Below are 23975 nucleotides of genomic sequence, written 5' to 3' on the forward strand. Positions count from 1 at the left end.
GGGGGGGGGCGCGAGGGGGGCGGGGCTGTGGGCACCAAGAGGTTGGGGAGGGCATCAGCAAAGGCTTTCTAGAGGATGAGCACTTAGGTGGAATGTGGCGGTGTTGGGAGCGGGGGTCTCAGGATGGGAACAGAATCCTAAGGCAACAGCCTGGACGCTGGAACAAGTGAAGGGGTGGAATGGGGGAACAGAATGGAGGAGAGTGGAAGCAGGCAGTCGGGTTCACGATATCTTAGGGGGACTCTGCCTGAGGCACTGTGGAGAGTCCCATCTGTAATTGAGGGACAAAGATTGAGGGAACCAGAGGGGGGACACAGGCTTCAGTGGCAGAGATGGAGACCAGGAGCCCCAGAAGGAGCAGGGAAACCAGGAGAGGAGATGCAGTAGACAGGGAGGCAGGTGGCTGGACACAGATAGTGACTGGGAGATTTTGCTTGCTCTGGTGCCTGCACCTTTCAGATGCTTGAAGCTCCTCGTGAAGGTAGCAACTATAACTACAATAAGGAATAAGGGTGACTAATACTTATTGGGCACTTAGTGTGTGCTAGGCAGTGCTCTAAGCACTTACGGGTATTAATGTGTTCTATCTCCATTTTATTTCTATTTACTTATTTCTATATTTTTCCTAACTGCTAGACTATATGGGATCTATTTATTAATTCACTCACTGATTCATTCGTTCATTTAACAGATATTTATTGAATGCCAGACATGTTTCAGGTGCTGGGAATACAGCAATAAGCAAGACAGACAAAAAAAAAATCTGCCCACATAAAGTTTACAAGAGGAAGAATTTATGAAAGAGGAAGATACGCAATGTATTAGGTTGGTGCAAAAGTAATTGCGGTTTTCACCATTGAAAGTAGTGGTAAAAATCTTTGCCCCGGAAAACCTAATATATGTGAGCAAAATACATAGTATGTTAGATTGTGGGAAGTACTATGGGAAAAATTAAAGGAGGATAAGGAGGACTTGGAGGATAGGGGACACAGTTTTTGAGGGTGTCCTAGGAAGGCCTCATTGAGGAGGTAACATTTGAGTACAGACCACATCTGGTCCCCTCTTCTTAGCCTATGAGCTGAGAATGGTTGTTACAGAACATTTGTGGCTGGGTCTGGTGGCTTATGCCTGTAATCTCAACACTTTGGGAGGCTGAGGCAGAAAGATTGCTTGAGCCTAGGAGTTCGAGATCAGCCTGGGCAACATAGCAAAACCCCACCTCTACAAAAATAAATAAATAAATAAATAAATAAAATTAGCCAGGTAGGGCCAGTTCCTCCTGGATGCCAAAAGGAGGATTTTTTCCTTGATTTTTACAGATTTTAGAGGTCACCAGCATTCCTTAGCTTCTGGTCCCCTTCTTCCATCTTCAAAGCCAGCAATGTTACATCTCTCTGACCCTTTGGTAGTCCTATCTCCCTGTGAAAAGTTCTCCACTTTTGGGGACTCATGTGATTAGACTGGGCTCTTCCAGATAATCCAGGATAATATCCCCATTTCAAGGTCCTGAACCTGAATCACATCTATAAATTTCCTTTTACAATGTAAAGTAACATATTCACAGATTTTGGGTACATGAACACGTATCTGTCAAACAGATCCAAAATCCCTACTTTCACTTCTTTTGGGTATATACCTAGAAGTTAAAATTACTGGGTGGTATGGTAATTCTATGTTTAACTTTTTGAGGAATTGTCATACTGTTTTCCACAGTCACTGCACCATTTGACATTCCTACCAGCAAGGCACGGCATTCCAATTTCTTCATGTCCTCTCCAATACATGTTATTTTCTGTTCTGCTCATTTCTTTTTAATTAACCATCTTGGTGGGTATGAAGTGTTATCTCACTTTGGTTTTGATTTGCATTACCCTAATGATTGAGTATCTCAATGTTGAGCATCTTTTCATGTGCTTACTGGCCATTATTTATATCCTTTGGAGAATAAGTTTATTTACAAATTTATTTGCCCATTTAAAATAGAATTGTCGTTTTGTTTTTGAGTCATAGGAGTTCTTTATATATTCTGGATATTAATCCCTCATCAGGTATATGATTTGAAAATATTTCTCCCATTCTGTAGGGTATTTTTTACTCTCTTGATAGTGTCCTTCATAGCACAAAGGCTACCAATTTTTATTTAAAAAGTTTGTCTATTTTTTTCTTTTGTGCCAGTGCTTTTGGTGTCATATTCAAGAAACCATTGCCAAATCCAACATCATGAAGACATTCTCCTGTGTTTTCTTCTAAGAGTTTTATAGTTTAATTCATACATGGGGTTTTTGATACATTTTGGGTTAATTTTTATATATGATGTAAGGTAAAGGTCTACCTTTATTCTTTTGCTTATGGATATCCATTTTTCCCAGCACTATTTTTTGGAAAGATTGTCCTTTCTCCATTGAATGCTCTTGGCATCCTTGTTGAAAATCACTTGACCATATATGAGAGGGTTTATTTCTGGGTTCTCTATTCCGTTTGTCTGTATGTCTGTCATTATGCCAATACCACGCTGTTTTAATTAGTATAGCTTTGTAGTAAATTTTCAAATCAGAAAGTGTGAGTCTTCCAATTTTGTTCTCTTTTTCAAGATTGTTTTAGCTATTTGGGGTGCTTGGGATGCCAGATGAATTTCAGAATGGTTTTTCTGTATCTGCCAAAAAAGTCATTGGGGTTTTGATAGGGATTGCATTGAGCTACTTTGGATAATATTGTCACTGTAATAATATTAAGTCTTGCATTCCAATTTTCATGCATCACTCATTTGTTGGTGGTTGTAGGTAAGCTCCTTTAGTCAGTTTTACTTCCACTATTTACCACTGGATGTGTGTGTGAGAATTTACTAAACTGTTCATTTCCCCACATGTTCAGCCAGAGAGGCAGAGGTTGCAGTGAGCTAAGATTGCACCACTGCACTCCAGCCTGGGCAAGAGACAGAGACCCTGTCTCAAAACAATAAAAATAAAAAAGATGAAGTGCATAAAATATCATTATGGCTCACCATTAACAGAAAATGTGCAATTGATTTTGACAATAGAGAACACTAACTTGAACCCCAATAAGTAAAACGTTATACTCCCCTCAAAACAATAACCTCTCCCAGAATAGATAATCTTTAAAGGTTTGGAGCAGCACAGTTTCCTACTTCTCCTGGAGAAATAGAGGATATTTAATGTTATGTTCACGCAGCTATAATAGGCTTTTACCTGTGCCCTGGAAGTGACATTTTTATGCCCCCTCTGCACCCCTGGTGGCAGAGGGCTGGTGTATTTGTGTGTGTGCGTGTGTGTGTGTGTTTGTGGTAGTGGTAGTGTTAGTGGTGGTGGTAGGGTTGCTGGGAAACAGAGTAGAGGATCCAGGCCAGATGTCATGCCTTTCCCACAGTGGCTTCTGCTCACCTCCCCAAAGACTGCACCGTGGGCAAGGCTTTCTTTGGTCTCTTGCCCTTCCTCTAATCTTTCTCTTGAAGACCTGGTGGAAGTTTGTGGAGAAGAGCCTATGAGTAGATGCACATTTGCTTTGTGTTTGCAGCTCCCACAGATTCTAAAGTCTCACTCTAGGCCACACTCTGCCTTTCACAGTTCATTAAAAGATAACAGGTTGCCACAATAGATGTTACTGTGGAAATGAAAGCTATAAGGACTGTGGGGAAGACTGGTTACTTATTACTACACGAAAATTTTAAAGAAGGCAAATGGCAATCTTGAATTTTAGTTTCTTGGATTAAAAGCTTGTATGATTTCCTGAAATAACTTCATATTCCTTGTCACTACAGGATTGATGTAGTTGAAAATAAAATGTGGTATCTCATCTTTTGGGTTGCTGAATTTCAACATAAATGGAATTAACAGCTTCATTATAATTCTTACATAAAAGTCAGGGCATTGATTGGGAAAGAGTGAGACCATGAAAATTTAAATGAGGCACATTTGGATAGATTTAGGACATCTGACCCCAGCCACATTGAACCTCCCTTGCTAACAGAAGCAGTGCATCCTCTGTTTTGACAAGGGTGGTCCTCTCTACCCTAGAGCTACTGTATTGACTTCAACTGAGGAAGTTACAGGATAAGGGCATGCCAGTTCCATACCTACCTCTAGTAGGTCTAAAGATCTACTGCCTCTAGATCCATACCACCTCAGCAAATCTTTACTGCCTCTAGACCTAATAAGTACAGTCAGATCCCAGCATGCTCTGGAAGGACAGATACAAAGTATAACCCAGGGGGAGAAGGCTTCCTTACAAAAAGAACTGCAAGATTTTGCTAACTTTCATGGGAAAGAACTTGGGAGATATGTAAAGGATTGGATTCTGCAGACTCTTGATTAGAGAGGCTTGGGTCCAAATTTACCAGGAGTACGTTTACCAGAAATTCTGAATTCAGTTTGCTGGTGTCTGTTTGTAGATACCAAACAGGCAGGTGAAAGTGACTCTACATCAAGCTAGTCCAACCTGCGTGCGGCCCATGGGCCACATACAGCCCAGGACAGCTTTAAATGTGGCCCAAGAAAAACTTAGAAACTTTCTTAAAACATTTTTTTTTGTGATTTTTTTAAAGCTTATCAGCTATCATAAGTGTTAACATATTTTGTATGTGGTCCAAGACAATTCTTCTTCCAGTGTGGCCCAGGAAAGTCAGACGATTGGATACCCTTGCTTTACATGTTTACTTGTTTATTTTTATTTTTGAGACAGAGTCCTGCTCTGTCATCCAGGCTGCAGTGTAGTAGTGTGATCATGGCTCACTGCAGCCCGGAACCCCTGGGCTGAAGGGATCCTCCCACCTCAGCCTCCTGAGTAGCTAGGACAACAGGCACAGGCTACTATGTCCAACTAATCTTTCTATATTTTGTAGGGACAGGGTTTCTCCATGTTGCCCAGGCTGGATATGGGTTTGTGACTCATGGGCTCAGGCAATCCTCCTGCATTGGCCTCTCAAAGTGCTGGGATTACAGGTGTGAGCCACCGCACCTGGCTGCTACTTGGTTGTTTTAAACTTGAACTCAGTGGTGACCCACACTTGGCTACCAAGTGTGATATGTCAGAAATTCCTTGTTTGTGGGCGGCAAGCCACCCAGGTGCCGAGGCAAGAGACTGAAGGCACAAGCGATTCCAGCATAATAAAGAAAATAATTAAATTAAGAAAAGTTATACTGGAAATAGGATATAGATATAATTATTATTAATCATTAGTTTGTAGTATTACTCTTTGTTCTATTATTATAATAATCTCTGTTTTTTAATTATAACCTAGAAAAAACCAGGCCATACAGAATTAGGAGCTGAAGGGACACTGTGAAGGATGACTAGAAGAGTGTGAGCTCTCTGTCATGCCCAGATAAGGGCCGCTTGAGAGCTCCTTGGTCTAGCAGTAGCGCCAGTGCCTGGGAAGGCACCCGTTACTTAGCAGACCAGGAAAGGGAGTCTCCATTTTTCTGGAGGAGTTAGAGAACACTCTGCTCTACCAGCTCTTGTGGGAGGCCTGGCATTGGCCAGGCCTGCCCACAGTCATCTGGAGGCGTAAACGTCTTCCTGTGGTGCTGCGCTTCTATGGTCACGCTCCTTGTCCACTTTCATGTTCCGCCTGTACACCTGGCTCCTTCTTTTAAGTTTTTAGAAGATAGCAGTAGCAAAATTAGTGAAAGTATTAAAGTCTTTGATCTTTCTGATAAATGCATAGAAGAAATGCTGATGTATGCTGCCTTTCCTCTCTGCCTTGGCTACCACAAAGGGAAAGGCCCCCTGTCCGGTGGACACGTGACTTGCGTGACCTTATCAATCGTTTGAGACGACTCATACTCCTTACCCTGCCCCCTTGCCTAGAATACAATAAATAGCAGCGAATCCAGGCCACTACAGGTCTCCGCGTCTTGGTGGTAGTGGTCCCCCGGGCCTCGCTGTTTTTCTTTCTGTCTCTGTCTTATGTCTTTATATCTACAATCTCTCGTCTCCACACACGAGGAGAAAAACCCACAGGCCCTGTAGGGCTGGTCCCTACACTTGTTCAACGTAGAGAGAGAGTTAGAGAGAGGGGAATATTGGGATGGATTCATGATGTATGACCTGCTCGCCCACTCCCCTGAGCTCCAAGAGGGCCTTAGAGAATGCCCCCTTCACCAAGATTTAGAACAATAAATTGGTGAGGAGAGCACTGGCATCCTTGGAAAACACTGTCATGGTTGTCCACTTTTGGACAGGAAAAAGTGGAACATACAGCAATTCAAAAGCTGTTATTGTTGTTGTTTTTCCTCCAACTTCAACAAAGATGAAGCCAGGAGGGGCAGAGGCTTGGTAGTAGGTCTTGGGCAGCAGACAAAAGGATGAGCTACCAGAACAGACAGGATAGACATTAGGGACACAGAGCTAATAAGAGTGGATTGACCTGCGGGCTGTTTAAAAGATGTCCCTGTGACTGAAACAGAAGAGCAGCCCACTCCTCTGTCTAGCCTGCTTCATCTGTAAAGTCCTCCTACCCTAATATCTAGGTCTGGTGAATGAAGCCCTGATTTGAGGACGCTATGGAGAATGAGAGCTCCTGGATGAATTCCCAGAAGACCCATCCTGACCAGCTCCAGGCCAGGTACCACGCCTGCAAGGGCAGGAGCAGCATCGCACCTGCCTCCTAAGTGCCGACCCTAAAGCAGGAGGTCTCCATCAAGGGCAGTTTTCTCAGAATTACCCTAACCCCTTGGCCCTGGGCAGGGTTCTGGCTGGACATAGTCTGGAGTGAGGATCTGAGTGAAACCACACCGCGAGGGCGACATTTCCCACTCAGACAAGGAATCTGGCAAGACCGGGGTCCGGCAAGTCGGCTCCGCCATTTCCACCCCTCGAGGCTCCTGCCCCCTCGTGCCTCGCAGGAGCCCTGGTTCCAGCTAACCCCCGGCAGGGGCGCGAGCTGTCCGGAGAGGGGCAGCCGGTATCCATGACATGTCCTCTGGCGGCGGCTCCCTGGGCCTCCTGGCCTGGCTCCTGCTCCTTCAGCCCTGGCCCTGGCAGAACTGGGCGGGCAGGGCGGCGCCACGCCTTCCCTCCGCTCTCCTCTCAGAGGAGGGCCGCGAGAACCCCAAAGCGAGCCCGGCCTCAGCACCTGCGGCGGGCCCCCCACCCAATCTGTTTACGTCCTTCCCAGGTGACTCACTGCGTGGGAGGCCCGCAGGCGGAGGTTGGGCGCCAGGCTGGGGCAGGTGCTACCTGGTAGCCCGGGGAATCTGAAGCGTGGCTCGGGAGCCCTGGGGGACACGGCTCCTTCTTGGCTGTCGTCGGGGCACCCGGGGGAGTCAAGTCCTGTGTCTTTGAGTGAGTTCTTCATCCTACACTATCCTCACCCCAGTGTGTGGCCGAACCCCTCTGAGAATCGTGGGAGGAGTGGACGCGAAGGAAGGGAGGTGGCCCTGGCAGGTGAGCGTGAGGGCCAAAGGCAGGCACATCTGCGGCGGCACCCTGGTCACCACCACGTGGGTGCTGACGGCAGGCCACTGCATTTCCAGGTGAGGAGCCACACGCGGGGCTGGGGGGCCTTCTGGGGCCAGGCCGGCCCCCTCAAGCGCCCACTGAGTTCCATTGCCCTGGCAATTTGGCAACAACGAAACAAAACTCACAGTGAAGCCAGAGGGGGTCTCTGCATTGGTCGTCTTGCTATAGGCATGTCTAAGTTGGGCAGGCAAACCAAGTTTGAGAGTGATCAAGGAAGGGTTTTTGGTGATGGAGATGGGGTGGTAGGGATAGTGGCCCCAGAGATTGAGGCTAGTTTGAGAAACATTGGAAATGTATGGAAAAGGCACAAAGGATGTTTCCCAGGCCTTTTCTTAGAGGCATGTCCTCTCTCCCACAGCCGCCTCCGTTACAGTGTCAAGATGGGAGATCGGAGTGTCTATAATGAAAACACAAGTGTGGTGGTCCCTGTCCGAAGAGCTTTTGTCCACCCTAAGTTCTCAACAGTTACAACCATTCAAAATGACCTTGCCCTTCTCCAGCTCCATCATCCTGTGAATTTTACCTCAAACATCCAGCCCATCTGCATCCCTCAGGAGAATTTCCAGGTGGAAGCTAGGACCAGGTGCTGGGTGACTGGATGGGGCAAAACAAAAGAAGGCGGTGAGACTTCAAGGCAGGAAGCAAACTTGGGGCAGAGAGGAAGCACCCTTACCCCTGGAGTAGACAGGAAGGCTACAGAGAGGAGCAGGGAGGCAGACTGCCTGGTGGGTGGCAGGTTGTGAGGGGCATGCAGTTTGGCAGCTGTCAGGGTCATGGTTCCTGGTTGTCTTGGGTGACACCAGAAACTGGGTTGAGTTCTTTTGTTGCAACACAAATATTTGATGGCAGCCATTTAGGAAGACTTTTGTCCTGGGACCTGGAGTTACTGAGCCAGGAGAAGAAGAAACACATGGGCAACATCTCCTTCTGTGGATTTGTTGGGGACACTGTGCTTGACTGGTTTGGGGGGATTTTTAGGTTCCCTGGACAGAGCCAGATGCTATAAAGTTCTCCCCAGGAACACCTCAGAGGGTAATGAGTTGTCTGCCAGTCAGAGCTGCTCCTCATTGGAAGCACCTGCCTTGGTGGACAGGGTATTTCCTGTTCCTGGAGATGTAGAGAGAACCAGAAGACTCCTGTTGGTGGGGTGTAGGCCCTCCTATCCCTGGGCAGAAGCTGGATTTGGTACTTCTGGGGCATTTTCTGCCTGAGAGTCTGTGATCCTGCTCTAGACAGTAAAGATGCTTTACTGATGCACAGGACACACTCTCACTATTACTACTGATACTTTGAGTGATGATACTTGGTTGTCATTTCTCAGGTTGGCAAGGCCTTGCCTCTCCCTCTCCTGAAATATTCTTCCTGTTCCTGTCTTGGTTTTGTTTCTTACATCCTCCTCTCCCCATATCAACTTTGGGCCTTCTGTGTCAAATGAGAATAATACTCACTGCCTTGTCTTTTTCCAGAGGGATGCTGGGTGCTTAGGGGCCTATTGTCCACTTGTGCATATCTGATGATCTTCTTTGATAGGAGAGAAACTTACATCAGAAATTCTCCAGGAGGTGGACCAATACATCATGCGCTATGAGGAATGTAATAAGATAATAAAAAAGGCCTTGTCATCTACTAAGGATGTAATAAAAAAAGGGATGGTCTGTGGCTATAAAGAACAAGGAAAGGATTCTTGCCAGGTAAGTTCATGGATCCTTTCCCCATTCCCAGATGGCAGAGTCTGGGTTATTTGCTGCTTCCTCTGTTCACGCCTAGTTGAGTTAAAGAGATTCATAAAGGGAAACCTGCCATGGCTGCCCTAACTTGGCCTGGTCTGTTCTTTCAAAAGGGAGGAGCACTGCCTGGGGGCACTGCTGGTGTGTGGGAAAGCTGGGGTGGGAAATGCTAATAACATATGCCGTACTAATTGAGGTCCTCCTATGTGATGCTCACCATGCCAGTGTGGACATTAACCCTCATTATCTCAGTTAACCCACACCACAACCCTGCAACATAAACATCACACCCCTTGTATGAATGTGGAAGGCGAGATCCAAGGACGTTACTTCAGGATCCTCCTGTGAGTACCAACTCCCAGACCCACGCTCTTCCCTCGGCACCAAGCTGCCTTCCTGAGGAGGGGCCATTTGAGCTGGGTCTTAGAGAATGAGTATTTGGATTTCTTGGAAAGAGGAAAACAGCATTGTAAGGAGACGGAATAGCATGTACAGTGGCTCAGAGGTCTGAGGGTACTTCTCATGTTAAGGGACACTTTGCACATTTGGAGCAATGAGGCAGCAAATGTGGCTGAGAAGTGGGTTGGAGTCAGAATGTGTATGACTTGGAGTGCAGTGCCAATTTTCTAGATTTTGCTCTGGCAGGACTTGGGAGGGGGCTTTGGTGAGCATAATTAGATTTGCCTTTTCGATAAATGACTCCCTGAGCTGTGTGGTGCATAGACAGAAGTCTAAATGCTTGTTTTCATCACCTAGGCCATGATAAATTGAGTCCTGAGCAGTGCCTGGGGCAGGGAGGCAAGTGAAGGTGTTTTTGAGGTTGACCCATCCATTCTTATTGACTGACTACATGTAGGAGTGGGGGTGAGGGAGAGGTTCAGGAGGACCCTATTTTTCTGACTGAGATGGTTGGTCAGCAGAGGAGGTTTGGGAAAGGACATGCAGAATTCTGCTTGAGTTGGAGGGTGTGGAGCTGGCTATGTAGGTTAGGAGTTGTAGAGAAACTTCAGGCTAAATACAAGGATTTAGGGGGCTGCCATGCTGAGGTGATGTTCAAGACGTTTAACAGCCACTATGGTTTGGAAAATGAGAAGTTATCATTTTCTCAGAGCATATTAAAGTTTTCCCCTTAACTTTTTAGTTCCCATGCTCACATATTCAGTTGTCATATTCACAGAAATTTGGGCAGTGGGGCCTTTGAGGTGCCAGAGGAAGCCCTATCTGTGCCTGTCTCCTCAACACCTTGTAGTACAGTCAGTCTGCTCTGATATAGATCCTATTCAATTTCTGAAGTTCGTTTCTTTCTCTTTCTCCAGGGAGATTCTGGGGGTCCCTTGGCCTGTGAATATGATGACACATGGGTCCAGGTAGGGATTGTGAGTTGGGGCATTGGCTGTGGTCGCCACGGATTGCCTGGAATTTATACAGAAATTGGTGTCTACAGTAAGTGGCTGATGGCAGTGGTGGATCAAGCTACCTGTTCGTATCCAGCAGTGTTCCTCATTTTACTCCTGCATCTGCTGCTGCCCCTGGGCATCCTGGTGGCCCTGTGATCACCCCAGTCCACTCCCCTTTTGTTTCTGAGTCTTATACTAGGCCTCTCTTCCAACCTCCCACTCCTTCCCAACGCCCTTTCTGCAAATCCCAGTTGGAATCCATGGACCCTCTGGAGATCCATACAATAGAGCATGGCAGGGAGACTGGGGCCTGGAAAGTGCCCCTGCCTGGTGCTCTGGTCACCTGCCTGAGCCGTGCCTGCACCAGGGCTGTGCTCTGGCTGGTGGGAAGGAGGGAGTGAACCGATTGCAGCTAGAGGGCCAGCCGCCCTGCCAGGTGGGCCACGGTGACTCATCAATATCTGGGGGAACATCTATCAAAGAAGAGACATCATCAACGGTGAAGTAAGCGTTCAACGTGGTTCTGGTGTCAGGGCTCCCACCTGAGACTTTGTGAAACCAGCCAGCTGGGTGATTGCTCAGAGAGAGTGAAGGAGGCGTCACCAGGTCCCTGCAGAGGTGTGAGGCCTGGGACTTCCACTCTGGCTCCACTGGGGCTGGGAGAAGATCCCCTGCAGCCCAGTGTGGATCCATCTGTGAGTGGACAGCCTCTGCCACACCAGCTCTCTTGGGGCAACCCATTCTTGGCACTCCCTTCCTCAGTGGCCTAGTGGCCACTTTCAGGGACACTGCAAGTTGTATTGAGTCTGTTATGGAGTGTGGAGTTTTCAGATATCAACTAAATAAATGTTTGGAGAGTCTCCAGTGTTCTGCATTTCTACTGGCCTGGTTATTGGGGACACTGAAGAGAATTTACCTCACATTAAACTTAGGAAGATGTTGATTTTTTTTAAACTAAAGAGTGAGAGGGGTAGTCTCTGCCTACCCAGTTGTGAGTTGGATGGATGGTTTTAGACAGTTGGGTTTGCTGCCTATGCTCTCCATGGCCATCAGCATTTCTGCATGGAGTTTTGTAGCTGAGTTTGCTAGTCATTGCATCTGGGAAGGAGGAAGTGAGAGAAACTGGAAGCAAGAGAGGGGTCAGGGCACTACATCCCAAACTACATCCTCCATTTTCTGCCTATTTCTGCCTCTCCTTCTCCAAACCTTGAGCACCAGATCACTTTAATCAGGCTCTATGGAAAACACAGGGCCGAGGGTTAGGGAGATGATAGGTTGGGGTGCTTACTGATTCTGACCATTTCCCTCATTACCCTATGGGTCCCAGGGTAGTTCTTTGATATGATGCAGACCACATTATTGCTTCCAGTTTCCTCCTTTGTTTATGAAACATTGAAGTTGCCTCCTTTTAGGAGAGGATTAGTGTGTTTTGCCTATGGAAAGAAGGTGCATGTGAATATTTACATGAATAAAGATTGGTAGAGGCTGAACTGTGGCTCACACCTGTAATCCCAGCACTTTGGGAGGCTGAGGAAGGCAGATTGCTTGAGCCCAGGAGTTCGAGACCAGCCAAGACAACAATGCTAAATCCCGTCTCCACTAACAATACAAAAATTAGCTGGGCATGTTGGTGCATGCCTGTAGTCCAAGCTACTGGGGAGGCTGAGGTGGGAGGATTGCTTGAACCTGGGAGGTCGAGGTTGCAGTGAGCTGAGATCACGCTGCTGCACTCCAGTCTGGGCAACAGAGTGAGACTTTGTTTCAAAAAAAAAAAAAAAAAGGTAGAGATTAGTGGATAACTACTGCTCTGATTACTATCAGATCAGATTTGCATGTTATTGAGCCTCATATAAATGGAGCCATACAGCAAATGCTCTTTTGTGTCTGGCTTCTTACCCTCCACATATTTTTTCCATATGTGGTTTTTGAGATTCATCCATATTGGACCTAGAATTAACCGATGCAGATAACTATTGGATTTCAAGACCTACTATAAAGGTATGGTAATTAAGACAGAGTTGTACTGGCATAAGGTGTTGTGCTGGAGCCCTGTTGATTCTAATAGGGATGGCATCGTATCCAGGAGGCTGAAGAAAAGAGCTGGAGGCAGTGAATGAGACATAGGGTTTATTGGAGGGACTTACATACAGGGGTGGTCCAGTGGCAGCAGGCTGGACAGGAGTACTGCTACTGTTTGTAAGAAACATGCATTTTCACCTAACACCCTCCACCTAGCAACCTCCATCTAATCCAAAACAAAGGGCCTTGATCCCCCTATATGGCCTGTGTTCCAAGGGATGGGCTGGGTGTTCAGATGTCCTTCATAGATAAGGAGCGAATCTCTAGGTTGGCCACTCCTGGATTCCTTAGCTCAGGACTTTGAATACACATTCTTCTTAGATGGTAGGGTCATTCTCCAGATATGCTTAAGTTAAATTATTGCTTTCAGGTGCATTTGCCATACATATATATATCAATGAAACAGGATAGAGGGTCCAGAAATAGGCCCCAACCCATATGGCCAATTGATTTCAACAAAAGTGCTGAGGTAATTATTTGGGGGAAAGGGTAAGTAAAAAAAAGGGGTGGAGAAAATGAAATTTTCATATAAAAAAAAAAAAAAAAAAAAAAAGAGCCTTGATCCTTACCTTGCATTATGTAGAAAAATTAACATATTATAGAACTAAATGTAAAACCTGAATTTATAAAACTTCTCTAAGAAAGCTTGAAGAAAAATCTTTCTGATCTTTGTTAGGCATAGATTCTTTAAATATGATTCAAAAAGTATGTACCACATAAGAAAAGAATGATATATTGGATCTCAACAAAGTTAAACTCTTCTGCTCTTAGAAAGACAGTATTAAGAAAATGAAAATAAAAGCCACAGACTTGAAGAAACATAGCAACAATGTTCACTGTTAAAGAAAAAATTATTCAGTAATGTTTATTAAAGCACAACAAGGAAGACTTTATTGAGGACCAACAAAACAGGTTTAAGGATCACTACAATAGGGTCTCCCTTCCAGGGTGAGGAAGAGAGACTGGGCTCAACTTTGAATACAGTGTAGACATGTGGGAATTTATAACCAAAGAGAAGTGTGGGGATCAGTGGATGGAATATTACTGAGAAGAAATATCAGGGGTGTCTTAGTTCATTTGTGTTGCTTTAACAGGATACCACAGTCTGGGTAATTTATAAAAGAAGATTTATTTTTTACAGTTCTGAGGCTGGAAAGTCCAGTCTTAAGGTGCTGGCATCTTGTGAGGGCCTTCTTGCTGTGTCATCCTGTGGCAGAAGGCAGAAGGGTGAGAGGGAGGGAGGGAGAGAGAGAGAGAGAACTTATAACCTGAAGTCGTTTCATAATTAGCTTTAATTCTGATATAAAATTTGTTATAATGTATTGATTGGTGGAACCCTCATGACCTAAACACTTCCCATTAGGCCCATCTTCAGACACTTTTGCTTTGGGGATAAAGTTTCCAACACATGAACTTTGGGGGACCCAGTGAAACCATAGTAAGGTGTAAGGGGGATCCTGGCTTATCTGACCTAACAGGATTCTTGCTTAAGATAGGCCAGAGTGATCCTAGGGGATGGGAGAGGATGAGGAAACTGATCAGATAATGAGGATAATCAGATAGCAAGAATGGGAGTTCTGGCTAAATGGACTTAGCAGAGTTCTTTTGGTAAAAGCAGATTTTATGAGGAAGTGCACAGACAGATCTAGGAGAAGATTTAGATGCCTGACTAAAGTTTGGCCAGGCAAATAAGTTTTGTCACCATTCAAAGACTTATATATGAATGTTTATCACATCTGTATTCATAACAGCCAGGATCTGGAAACAATCCTAATGTCAACAGTTGAGTGATGAAATACTACTCAGCAATAAAAATAATACACTTTTGTTCATTTAAAATAAATGAAAAGAAAAGTAAATAACATTTAAAAGAAAAGAATAAAATGAACTATGAATATGCAAAATGACATGGATGAAATTTAAAAAACATTATGTTGAGTGAAAGAAATTATACTCCCTCAATTTAGATTGCAAGTAGTCTTCCAAGTTAGCAGAACAATTGAGGACTTTCCTATTGCTGGTTAGGGACTGTTCCTCACCACACGTTTGTCCTTTATGACTTCTTTGGTGCAAGTGCTATGTCTTCACTTAATGACCTTTAAGGTTCCTCCTATAGGTCAGCAGTATGAGCTTTAAAAGCTAGCTTTACTGGCCGGGAGCGGTGGCCTGTAATCTCAGAACTTCGGGAGGCTGAGGCAGGTGGGTCACGAAGTCAGGAGATTGAGATCATCCTGGCTAACATGGTGAAACCCCGTCTCTACTAAAAACACAAAAATTAGCCAGGTGTGGTGGCTTGCGTCTGTAGTCCCAGCTACTCGGGAGGCTGAGGCAGGAGAATCGCTTGAACCTGGGAGGCGGAGGTTGCAGTGAGCCAAGATTGTGCCACTATACTCCAGCCTGGGCGAAAAATCAAAACTCTGTCTCCAAAAAAAAAAAAAAAAAGAGCTAGCTTTACCTTTTACACACACACACAAAGCTAGCTTTACCTTTCACACATGTTACTTTCTTGCAGGTCACCAGTTGCAAAACAGAAATTTCAGACTACTGAACACTTGGGTCTTGAGTAGCTGGAGGAGTAATGAAAAGGAAAGAACGAAGATTCCGAAGTTACCCAACTTCTTTTCTTTCCTACATTTCTATGTGATTGCCTTATCTAAGAAAGTCAGATATCTCACAGCAAGGGGTATGGGAGGAGAAGGGAGTGGCCAAAGAGATTCCGAGATAACTTCATCACCAGATTGATCAGGAATTTATCAAAATCTGGGCTAACTCTAGTCTTTGGTTAGGCATTTTTTTAAAAACAAAAAGAGTGATGTGGAAATTTCAGATCAAGAGACCTAGAAATCAGTCCAAGCATTATTCTATGTTGGGAGCAAGCCCCCCAAAATCTGGCCATAAACTGGCCCTAAAACTGGCCATAAACAAAATCTCTGCAGCACTGTAACATGTTCATAATGGCCCTAATGCCTGAGCTGGAAGGTTGTGGGTTTACGGGAATGACGGCAAGGAACACCTGGCCCGCCTGGGGCAGAAAACTGCTTAAGGGCATTCTTAAGCCACAAACAATAGCATGAGCGATTTATGCCTTAAGGACATGTTCCTGCTGCAGTTAACTAGCCCAAACTATTCCTTTAATTCAGCCTGTCCCTTCGTTTCCCATAAGGGATACTTTTAGTTAATATAATATCTGTAGAAACAATGTTAATGACTGGTTTGCTGTTAATAAATATGTGGGTAAGTCTCTGTTTGGGGCTCTCAGCTCTGAAGGCTGTGAGACCCCTGATTTCCCACTTCACATCTCTATACTTCTGTGTGTGTCTTTAATTCCTCTAGCGCTGCTGGGTTAGCGTCTCCCCAACTGAGCTGGTCTTGGCAATTCTATTATCTATTTTTTAAAAGACACAAAATAGTATTGTAGGGCCATTAAGGAATATTCACTAAAGAACTTGCTTTCCCATTATAAACAATTAGAAAAAACTGGACAGAATTATTTTATTCTGAGTTATTTATTTTATTTTATTTAGAGTTATTTTATTCAGTTATTTATTTTAATAACTTCAGATATTAGGACAATAGCCAATATATTACTGTGATCCTAGAGAGAAGGAAAACAAGTGAAGTGAGTTCTGTAATTATATTGGCCTCCTTTGTGGAGGCAATTTTCAGATGGCACAGAGAGGGAAACCCAAACAGAACACTGATATCACTAAGTGAAGGAGACAGATATTTGAGTTCAGGAAGGCTAGGTATCTGGAGTTTGCAGATGAGAATACTGTAGAGCAGAGGTTGGCAGACTATGGTTGTGGACCAATTTAAGACATAGTCTTTTTTTGTACAGGCCTAAGATAAGAATGATTTATACACTTTTGAAAGACTTGTTTTTATAAAAAGAATATAGCAGAGACTATGTGTGGCCTACAAAGCCTCAAATATTTACTATTTAGCTATATATAGAAAAGTTTCCCAAATCATACTATATAGGGTGAAGATAAGCAGAGAAAGTTCCAGAAATCTGCAGAGCACTCCCTTTTAGGCTTTGGCTGAATGTTAATTTGCACATGAATAGGGTAAATTTCCAGGTGACTAGGCAAAGGACAAATACCAGGGAGCCATAAGTTCAGCAATTCTCAGAACTCACGCAGTACCGGGAGACATTCAAGTTTCATCCAACCAGAGAGGAGGGATCTCACTGAATACTTGGGTGATCAGTAGAGATCCTACAAGATTCACACCTTAATATCAAGGATAAGGTAGCTGATATGGTTTGGTTCTGTGTCCCCACCCAAATCTCATCTTGAATTGTTATCCCTGTGTGTCTATGATGGAACCTGGTAGGAGGTGAGCGGATCATGGTAGTGGTTTCTCCCATGCTGTTCTTATGATAGTGAATGAATTCTCACGAGATCTGCTGGTTTAAAAGTGTTTGGCAGTTCCCCATTTGCTTGCTCTCTCTCCTGCCACCATGTAAGCTGTGCCTTGCTTCTCCTTTGCCTCCCACCATAATTGTAAATTTCTTGAGGCCTCCCCAGTCATGTGAAATTGTGAGCCAATTAAACCTCTTTTGTTTGTAAATTACCCAGTTTCAGGTAGTTCTTTTTAGCTGTGTGAAAATGGACTAATACAGAAAATTGGTACTGGAATAGTGAGGTAATGCTATAAAGATACCTGAAAATGTGGAAGCAACTTTGGAACTGGGTAACACACAGAGGTTGGAACAGTTTGGAGGGCTCAGAAGAAGACAGGAAGATGTGGGAAAGTTTGGAACTTCCTAGAGACTTGTTGAATGGCTTTTGACCAAAATGTTGATAGTGATATGGACAGTGAAGTCCAGGCTGAAGTGGTCTCAGATGGAGATGAGGAAGTTATTGGGAACTGGAGTAAAGGTCACTCTTGTTGTGCTTTAGCAAAGAGACTGGTGGCATTTTGTCCCTGTCCTAGAGATCTCTGGAACTGTGAACTTGAGAGAGATGATTTAGGGTATCTGGTGGAAGAAATTTCTAAGCAGCAAAGCGTTCAAGAGGTGACCTGTTTTTTTCTGAAAGTGTAGAGTCAGCCATATGCATTCATAGAGAGATAATCTGAAATTAGTACTTATGTTTAAAAGGGAAGCAGAACATAAAAGTTTGGAAAATTTGCAGCCTGACCATGTGGCAGAAAAGAAAAACCCATGATGTAGAATATAAAACTGAACTTTTGTACTCATTACATTAAAATCTGTTGACCCTTCATTTTGAATGGGCCTTTTACACATGCATAACTTTGTAAAATCATTGGAAAATATTGGTTTACTTAGTTATGCAGATTTTCCAAAAGTTGACACATTTCATTATAGAGTACTGTACAATATCAGAAAAGAATTGCCTTCACTCAGATTATCACCACTGTCATCAGAAAAGTCTTTAATGATTGGAAAGCTGTTGTGTTCATGGTAGCACATACAAATTTTCCAAGATTCAAATTTTCACTTGAAACCTCAAATTTTAACATAGGCAACAAATACTGTCAGTTATTTTTCTTAAAGTCACAGATTCTAACTTAGTTTATTTTTGAGAAAATGCCTGCCAAATACTTAGGTCAAAATAACAATAGTTCTATTATGATTCATTCTTTGAAAGTAAAAATGATGTCCCATGATAAAACCAGCTAGTTCAGTTCACAACTCAAACAACTGCACATGTGTTTTCTTGAGTCAGCATCATACTTCTGTATACAGCAGCAGTGCTTTATGCATACTTGCCATTTCATCACACAAAATAATTAAATGCATGTGCATTAAAAGATCAATAATAAATAATTTTTACAAAGATTATTTATAAGATATATATATATTTATAATATGTATGAACCCCACTAAGGATGAGATATTGGCCCTCCAGGGTAGAAGGGGGTTGATATAATCATCTTCCTACCAAATAGCTAGTTGGTTTCCTTCAGGAATGTAGCATATCAAAGGCTTGGCATTGCTCTCTGATGCTGACAGATTAGACATTCAGAGCAGTAGTAGCTAGATCACCTTTGTTCAGAGGAAACTCATGCTGTTTTATTGGGTGAATGAATAGCCTCCAATCCTGCCAACACAATTATATTCTTTTCCTGAGCACAGTGTGTAGTGCAGAGGTTGACAAGGACAGACGCTAGCTGAGCTCTACTGGAGGAGTCATCCTATCCACCTGGTTCAACGTTGAGTGCTTCCTCTTCAGCAGATACCCATTGGTGGGCATTGGCATGAGATTTTAAAAAGCCACACCTATTATACCCACTCCTATAGGTCTAGCCGTGTGCTTCTTCCCCAGATGTTTGAAGTTTGCTCTTAAGGCCCAACCAACCAGACAAGCCATTCTTCACTGCTTGAGGCTCCATATATATTCTTACTCAGGCCACTTCTCCCTTTACAGCGAGTTGATGACCAGGTGTACTGTGTGAAACTCTACGTACAGGATTTCCCCTCACCACTGTCTTTTAGGGACACTCATGAATGGGGGATTGTGATGGTTGACACTGAGTGTCAACTTCATTGGACTGAAGGATGCAAAGTATTGATCATGGGTGTGTCTGTGAGGGTGTTGCCAAAGGAGATTAACATTTCAGTCAGTGGATTGGAAAAGGCAAACTCACCCTTAATCTGGGTGGGCACCATTTAATCAGCTGCCAGGACAGCTAGAATATAAAGCAGGCAGAAAAAACATGAAAAGACTAGACTGGTCTAGCTTCCCAGCCCACATCTTTCTCTTGTGCTGGATGCTTCCTGTCCTTGAACATCAGACTCCAAGTTCTTCAGTTTTAGGACTTGGACTGGCTTTTCTTGCTCCTCAGCTTGCAGATGGCTTATTGTGGGACCTTGTGATTGTGTGAGTTAACAAACTCTCATATATATATGTCTCCTGTCTAGAACTCTGACTAACATAGATTTTGGTACCAGGAATGGTTCTAAAGGAACAGAATATTAAGGATGGAGTTATTTCATTGGTTTTGGGATTTCTGGAATTGGCTGCTTAATATGATTAGACACAACAATGCAAAAGACTCTACTTCTAAACTTTTTTTTTTTTTTTTTTTAGATGGCGTCTCACCCTGTTGCCCAGGCTGGAGTGTGGTGGCATGATCTTGGCTCACTACCACCTCTGGCTTCCAGATTCAAGAGATTCTCCTGCCCCAGCCTCCCGAGTAGCTGGGATTACAGGCACTGGCCACCAAGCCCGGCTAATTTTAAAAATATTTTTAGTAGAGACAAGGTTTCACCATGTTGGTCAGGCTGGTTTCAAACTCCTGACCTTGTGATCTGCCTGCCTTGGCCTCCCAAAGTGCTGGGATTATAGGCATGTGCTACTGCACCCAGCAAGACTCTACTTCTAATAGTATGGAGAACACTGATAGTCCTTGGCATGAACTGTTTAGAGAGTTATGCAAAATAAATACATTTGACACTCCTGATTCACAGCTCATGAGAGGCAAGGACTTTAGTGACTCTATACACAATACCTTTGACCATATGTGGAGAGCCAAGGAACAAAATGAAGCTGGTTGTTTGCTTTTAAGTTCAGTGGACAAAGTGATGAAAGAGAATGATGAACTCAGGGATTCTAACTCCCAGTTTCAGAAGCAGATACTGAGCCTCAAATCTGCTAAGATTGCCCTGTGTGAGAGTCTTATCTCTTGTAGAGAAAGAGCTGAAATTGTGGAAAAGCAGACATAAGCTCTTATCATGTGAGTGGCTGACCTGCAATGAAATGTGCATGCACAGTCTCGCCAGGTGTCTACTGTTAAAGTGAGGGCATTGATTGGAAAAGAATGGGACCCTGCAACTTGGAATGGGGACTTGTAAGAGGACCCTGATGAAGCTGGGGACACCGAATTTGTAAACTCTGCTGAACTTTTTTGGCCAGAAGAAAAGCTTTCCCATCCCCAGTAGGGGCAACATCCCCTCCCTGACCCATGTTGCCACCAGCCTTTCCACTTTTGTCTAAGGAGATAAACCCTGTGCTGCCTGAGGCAACAGTGATGGCCTCTTCTGAGACAGTTGCCAGACAAGGTAATGTTGATTCTCCTCAGGAGCCACCCCCAATACCCCCATTTGCTTCTAGACCTATAACTAGACCTATAACTAGTCCTGGTGGGCCCTTAGAGGTGAGGTTGAGAGTGTGACCCATGAGAAGGTGCACTACACTTGAAAATAACTACTGGAGTTTTCTAATTTATATAAGCAGAAATCCGGAGAACATGCATGGGAATGGATATTAAGGGTATGGGATAATGGTGGAAGGAACATAGAGTTGGATCAGGATGAATTTATTGATTTGGGCACACCAAGTAGGGACTCTGCATTTAAAGTTGCAGCTCAGTGAGTTAAAATAAGGTTCTAATAGTTTATTTGCTTGGTTAGCTGAAATATGCATTAAAAGATGGCCCACTGTGAGGGAGCTGGAAATGCCTGATCTCCCTTGGTTTAATATAGAGGAAGGCATCCAAAGGCTTAGGGAGATTGAGATGGTGGAGTGGATTAGTCACTTTAGACCTACTCATCCCAGCTGGGAGGGTCCAGAGGATATACCCTTGATCAATGCCTTGTGAAATAGATTCGTGAGGTTAGTACCTGTGTCTTTGAAGGGCCCTGTAAGTGCTCTTCTCTGTATGTCAGATCTAACAGTGGGAACTGCAGTCACTAAATTATAAAATTTAAATACAGTGGGAATAATTGGATCTCAAGGTGGTAGGGGCCAAGTGGTGGCACTTAACCATCAAAGGCAAGTTGGGCATAGCTACCGTAATGAACAGCAGAGGCAAAGCAGCAATCAGAATGGTCTGACTCGTGTAGAGTTCTGGCATTGGGTAATTAATCAAGGTGTTTCTAGAAGTGAAATTGATAGGAAGCCTACTGTATTCCTACTTAATTTATATAAGCAGAAAATTCTAGGTCGGATGGATAACAGACTAATTTGAATTATAAACACAGAGAATCATGGCCCCTCAATCAATTTCCAGACTTGAGCCAGTTTACAGACCCAGAACCCCTTGAATGAAGGGGAGGCTGGGTCCCCTTGAGGAAAGACCCCATTACACTACTGACAACTTGTGCTGTTAATATTTCTCCCATCCTTCCCCAAGGAGACCTATGGCCTTTTACCACGGTAACTGTGCATTGGGGAAAGGGAAATGATCAGATATTTCAGGGACTACTGGACACTGGTTCTGAGCCGACACTGATTCCAGGGTACCCAAAATGTCATTGTGGTCCTCCAGTTAAAGTAGGGACTTATGGAGGTCAGGTAATTAGTGGAGTTTTAGCTGAAGTCTGACCTCGGTCCAGTGGGTCCCTGGACTCATCCTGTGGTCATTACCCCAGTGCCAGAATGCATAATTGGCATAGACATACTTAGCAGCTGACAGAACTCCCACATTGGCTCCCTGACTGGTAGGGCGAGGGCTATTATTGTGGGAAAGGCCAAATGGAAGCCATTAGAGCTGCCTCTATCTAGAAAAATAGTAAATCAAAAGCAACATTGCATCCCGGGAGGGACTACAGAGATCAGTGCCACCATCAAGGACTTGAAGATGCAGGGGTGATGATTCCCACCACATCCCTGTTCAACTCTCCCATTTGGCCTGTGCAGAAGACAGATGGATCTTGGAGAATGATAGCAGATTATCATACGCTTAACCAAGTGGTGACTCCAGTTGCAGCTGCTGTACCAGATGTGCTTTCATTGTTTAAGCAAATTAGCACATCTCCTGGTACCAAGTATGCAGCCATTGACTTGGCAAATGCCTTTTTTCTCCATTCCTGTCCATAAGGCCCATCAGAAGCAAGTTGCCTTCAGCTGGCAAGGCCAGCAATATACCTTTACTATCCTTCCTCAGGGGTGTATCAACTCTCTGGCTTTGTGTCGTAATCTTATTTGGAGAGCCCTTGATTGCTTTCTGTTTCTGCAGGATACCACACTGGTACATGACATTGATGACATGCTGATTGGATCCAGTGAGCAAGAAGTAGCAAACACTCTGGACTTATTGGTGAGACATTTACATGCCAGAGGATGGGAAATAAATCCAACTAAAATTCAGGGACCTTCTACCTTGGTAAAATTTTTAGGGGTTCAGTGGTGTGGGGCCTATCGAGATATTCCTTCTAAGGTGAAGGATACGTAGCTGCATTTGGCCCCTCTTACAACCAAGGAAGAGGCACACTGCCTAGTGGGTTTATTTGGATTTTGGAGGCAACATATTCCTCATTTGGGTGTGTCACTCTGACCCATTTATCGAGTGACCTGAAAGGATGCCAGTTTTGAGTGGGGTCCAGAACAAGAGAAGGCTCTGCAACAGGTCCAGGCTGCTGTGCAAGCTGCTCTGCCACTTGGGCCATATGACCCAGCAGATCCAATGGTGCTTGAGGTGTCAGTGGCAGACAGGGTTGCTGTTTGGAGCCTCTGGCAGGCCCCCATAGGTGAATCACAACAGAGGCCTCTAGGATTTTGGAGCAAGGCCCTGCTATCTTCTGCAGATAACTACTGTCCTTTTGAGAGTCAGCTCTTGGCCTGTTACTAGGCTTTGGTGGAAACTGAATGTTTGACTATGGGTCATCAAGTCACCATGTGACCTGAACTGCCGATCACGAACTGAGTGCTTTCAGACCCATCTAGCCATAAAGTGGGTTGTGCACAGCAGCATTCCATTATCAAATTGAAGTGGTATATATGTGATTAGGCTCAAGAAGGTCCTGAAAGCACAGTAAGTTACACGAGGAAGTCGTTCAAATGCCCATAGTTTCCACTCCTGCCACCCTGCCTTCTCTCCCCCAGCCTGCACTGATGGCCTCATGAGGAGTTTCCTATGGTCAGTTGTAGAGGACTACGTGCTCGCAAACAAGACGTTCCTGATAAGTCCTGCTCTTGAAAATGAAGCAGGGTGTTCCTTCCCTGCAAACAGGGAGGACAAAGGAGCCAGCTGCAAACAGCACGCCCTGGGGACCTGTTTATGTGTAAACATCTTGAAAATCCAGAAAGTCAGGGAAAGGTCAGAAAAACAACAATGTATCTTGTGACTTGGTAACATTCCACAAACGACTGTATAAAATAAAGCGGAGCGTGTCCTTCGGGGCGGCCGCCATGTTTGTCTTGTCTTGTATGTTCATTCCTTTGTTTAGGAAACACGCAGACCCCAACATCTGGCACAGCGAGCAGGGTCCATGGCTCCATGAGAGCAAGGAACCGGAGGGGGAACACCCCAGGCAGGTAAATAAATGAAGGGGACCCATGGGAAAACTATGAGGAATTCCACCTCTCTGCCTCTGAATATTTGCAGT

At 44.4% G+C, this 23975-nt stretch overlaps 1 protein-coding gene across 1 annotated transcript in view; it reads left to right on the plus strand.

Annotated features, from left to right (window-relative positions):
- The window catches only part of PRSS42 (Putative serine protease 42), a 14540-nt gene extending 3075 nt beyond the window's left edge, over positions 1-11465 (plus strand). Inside the window, exons 2-6 of the mRNA XM_017855768.1 lie at positions 6486-7132; positions 7334-7490; positions 7835-8097; positions 9007-9167; positions 10520-11465. Coding sequence (XP_017711257.1) covers positions 6931-7132; positions 7334-7490; positions 7835-8097; positions 9007-9167; positions 10520-10756 — 1020 coding nt within the window. The 5' untranslated portion in view covers positions 6486-6930 and the 3' untranslated portion in view covers positions 10757-11465. The remainder of the gene's footprint in view (positions 1-6485; positions 7133-7333; positions 7491-7834; positions 8098-9006; positions 9168-10519) is intronic.
- Positions 11466-23975: the final 12510 nt, after the last annotated feature.

Source organism: Rhinopithecus bieti, unplaced genomic scaffold (genome assembly GCF_001698545.2).
Source record: "Rhinopithecus bieti isolate Rb0 unplaced genomic scaffold, ASM169854v2 scaffold_39746, whole genome shotgun sequence".
Lineage (NCBI taxonomy): Eukaryota > Metazoa > Chordata > Mammalia > Primates > Cercopithecidae > Rhinopithecus > Rhinopithecus bieti.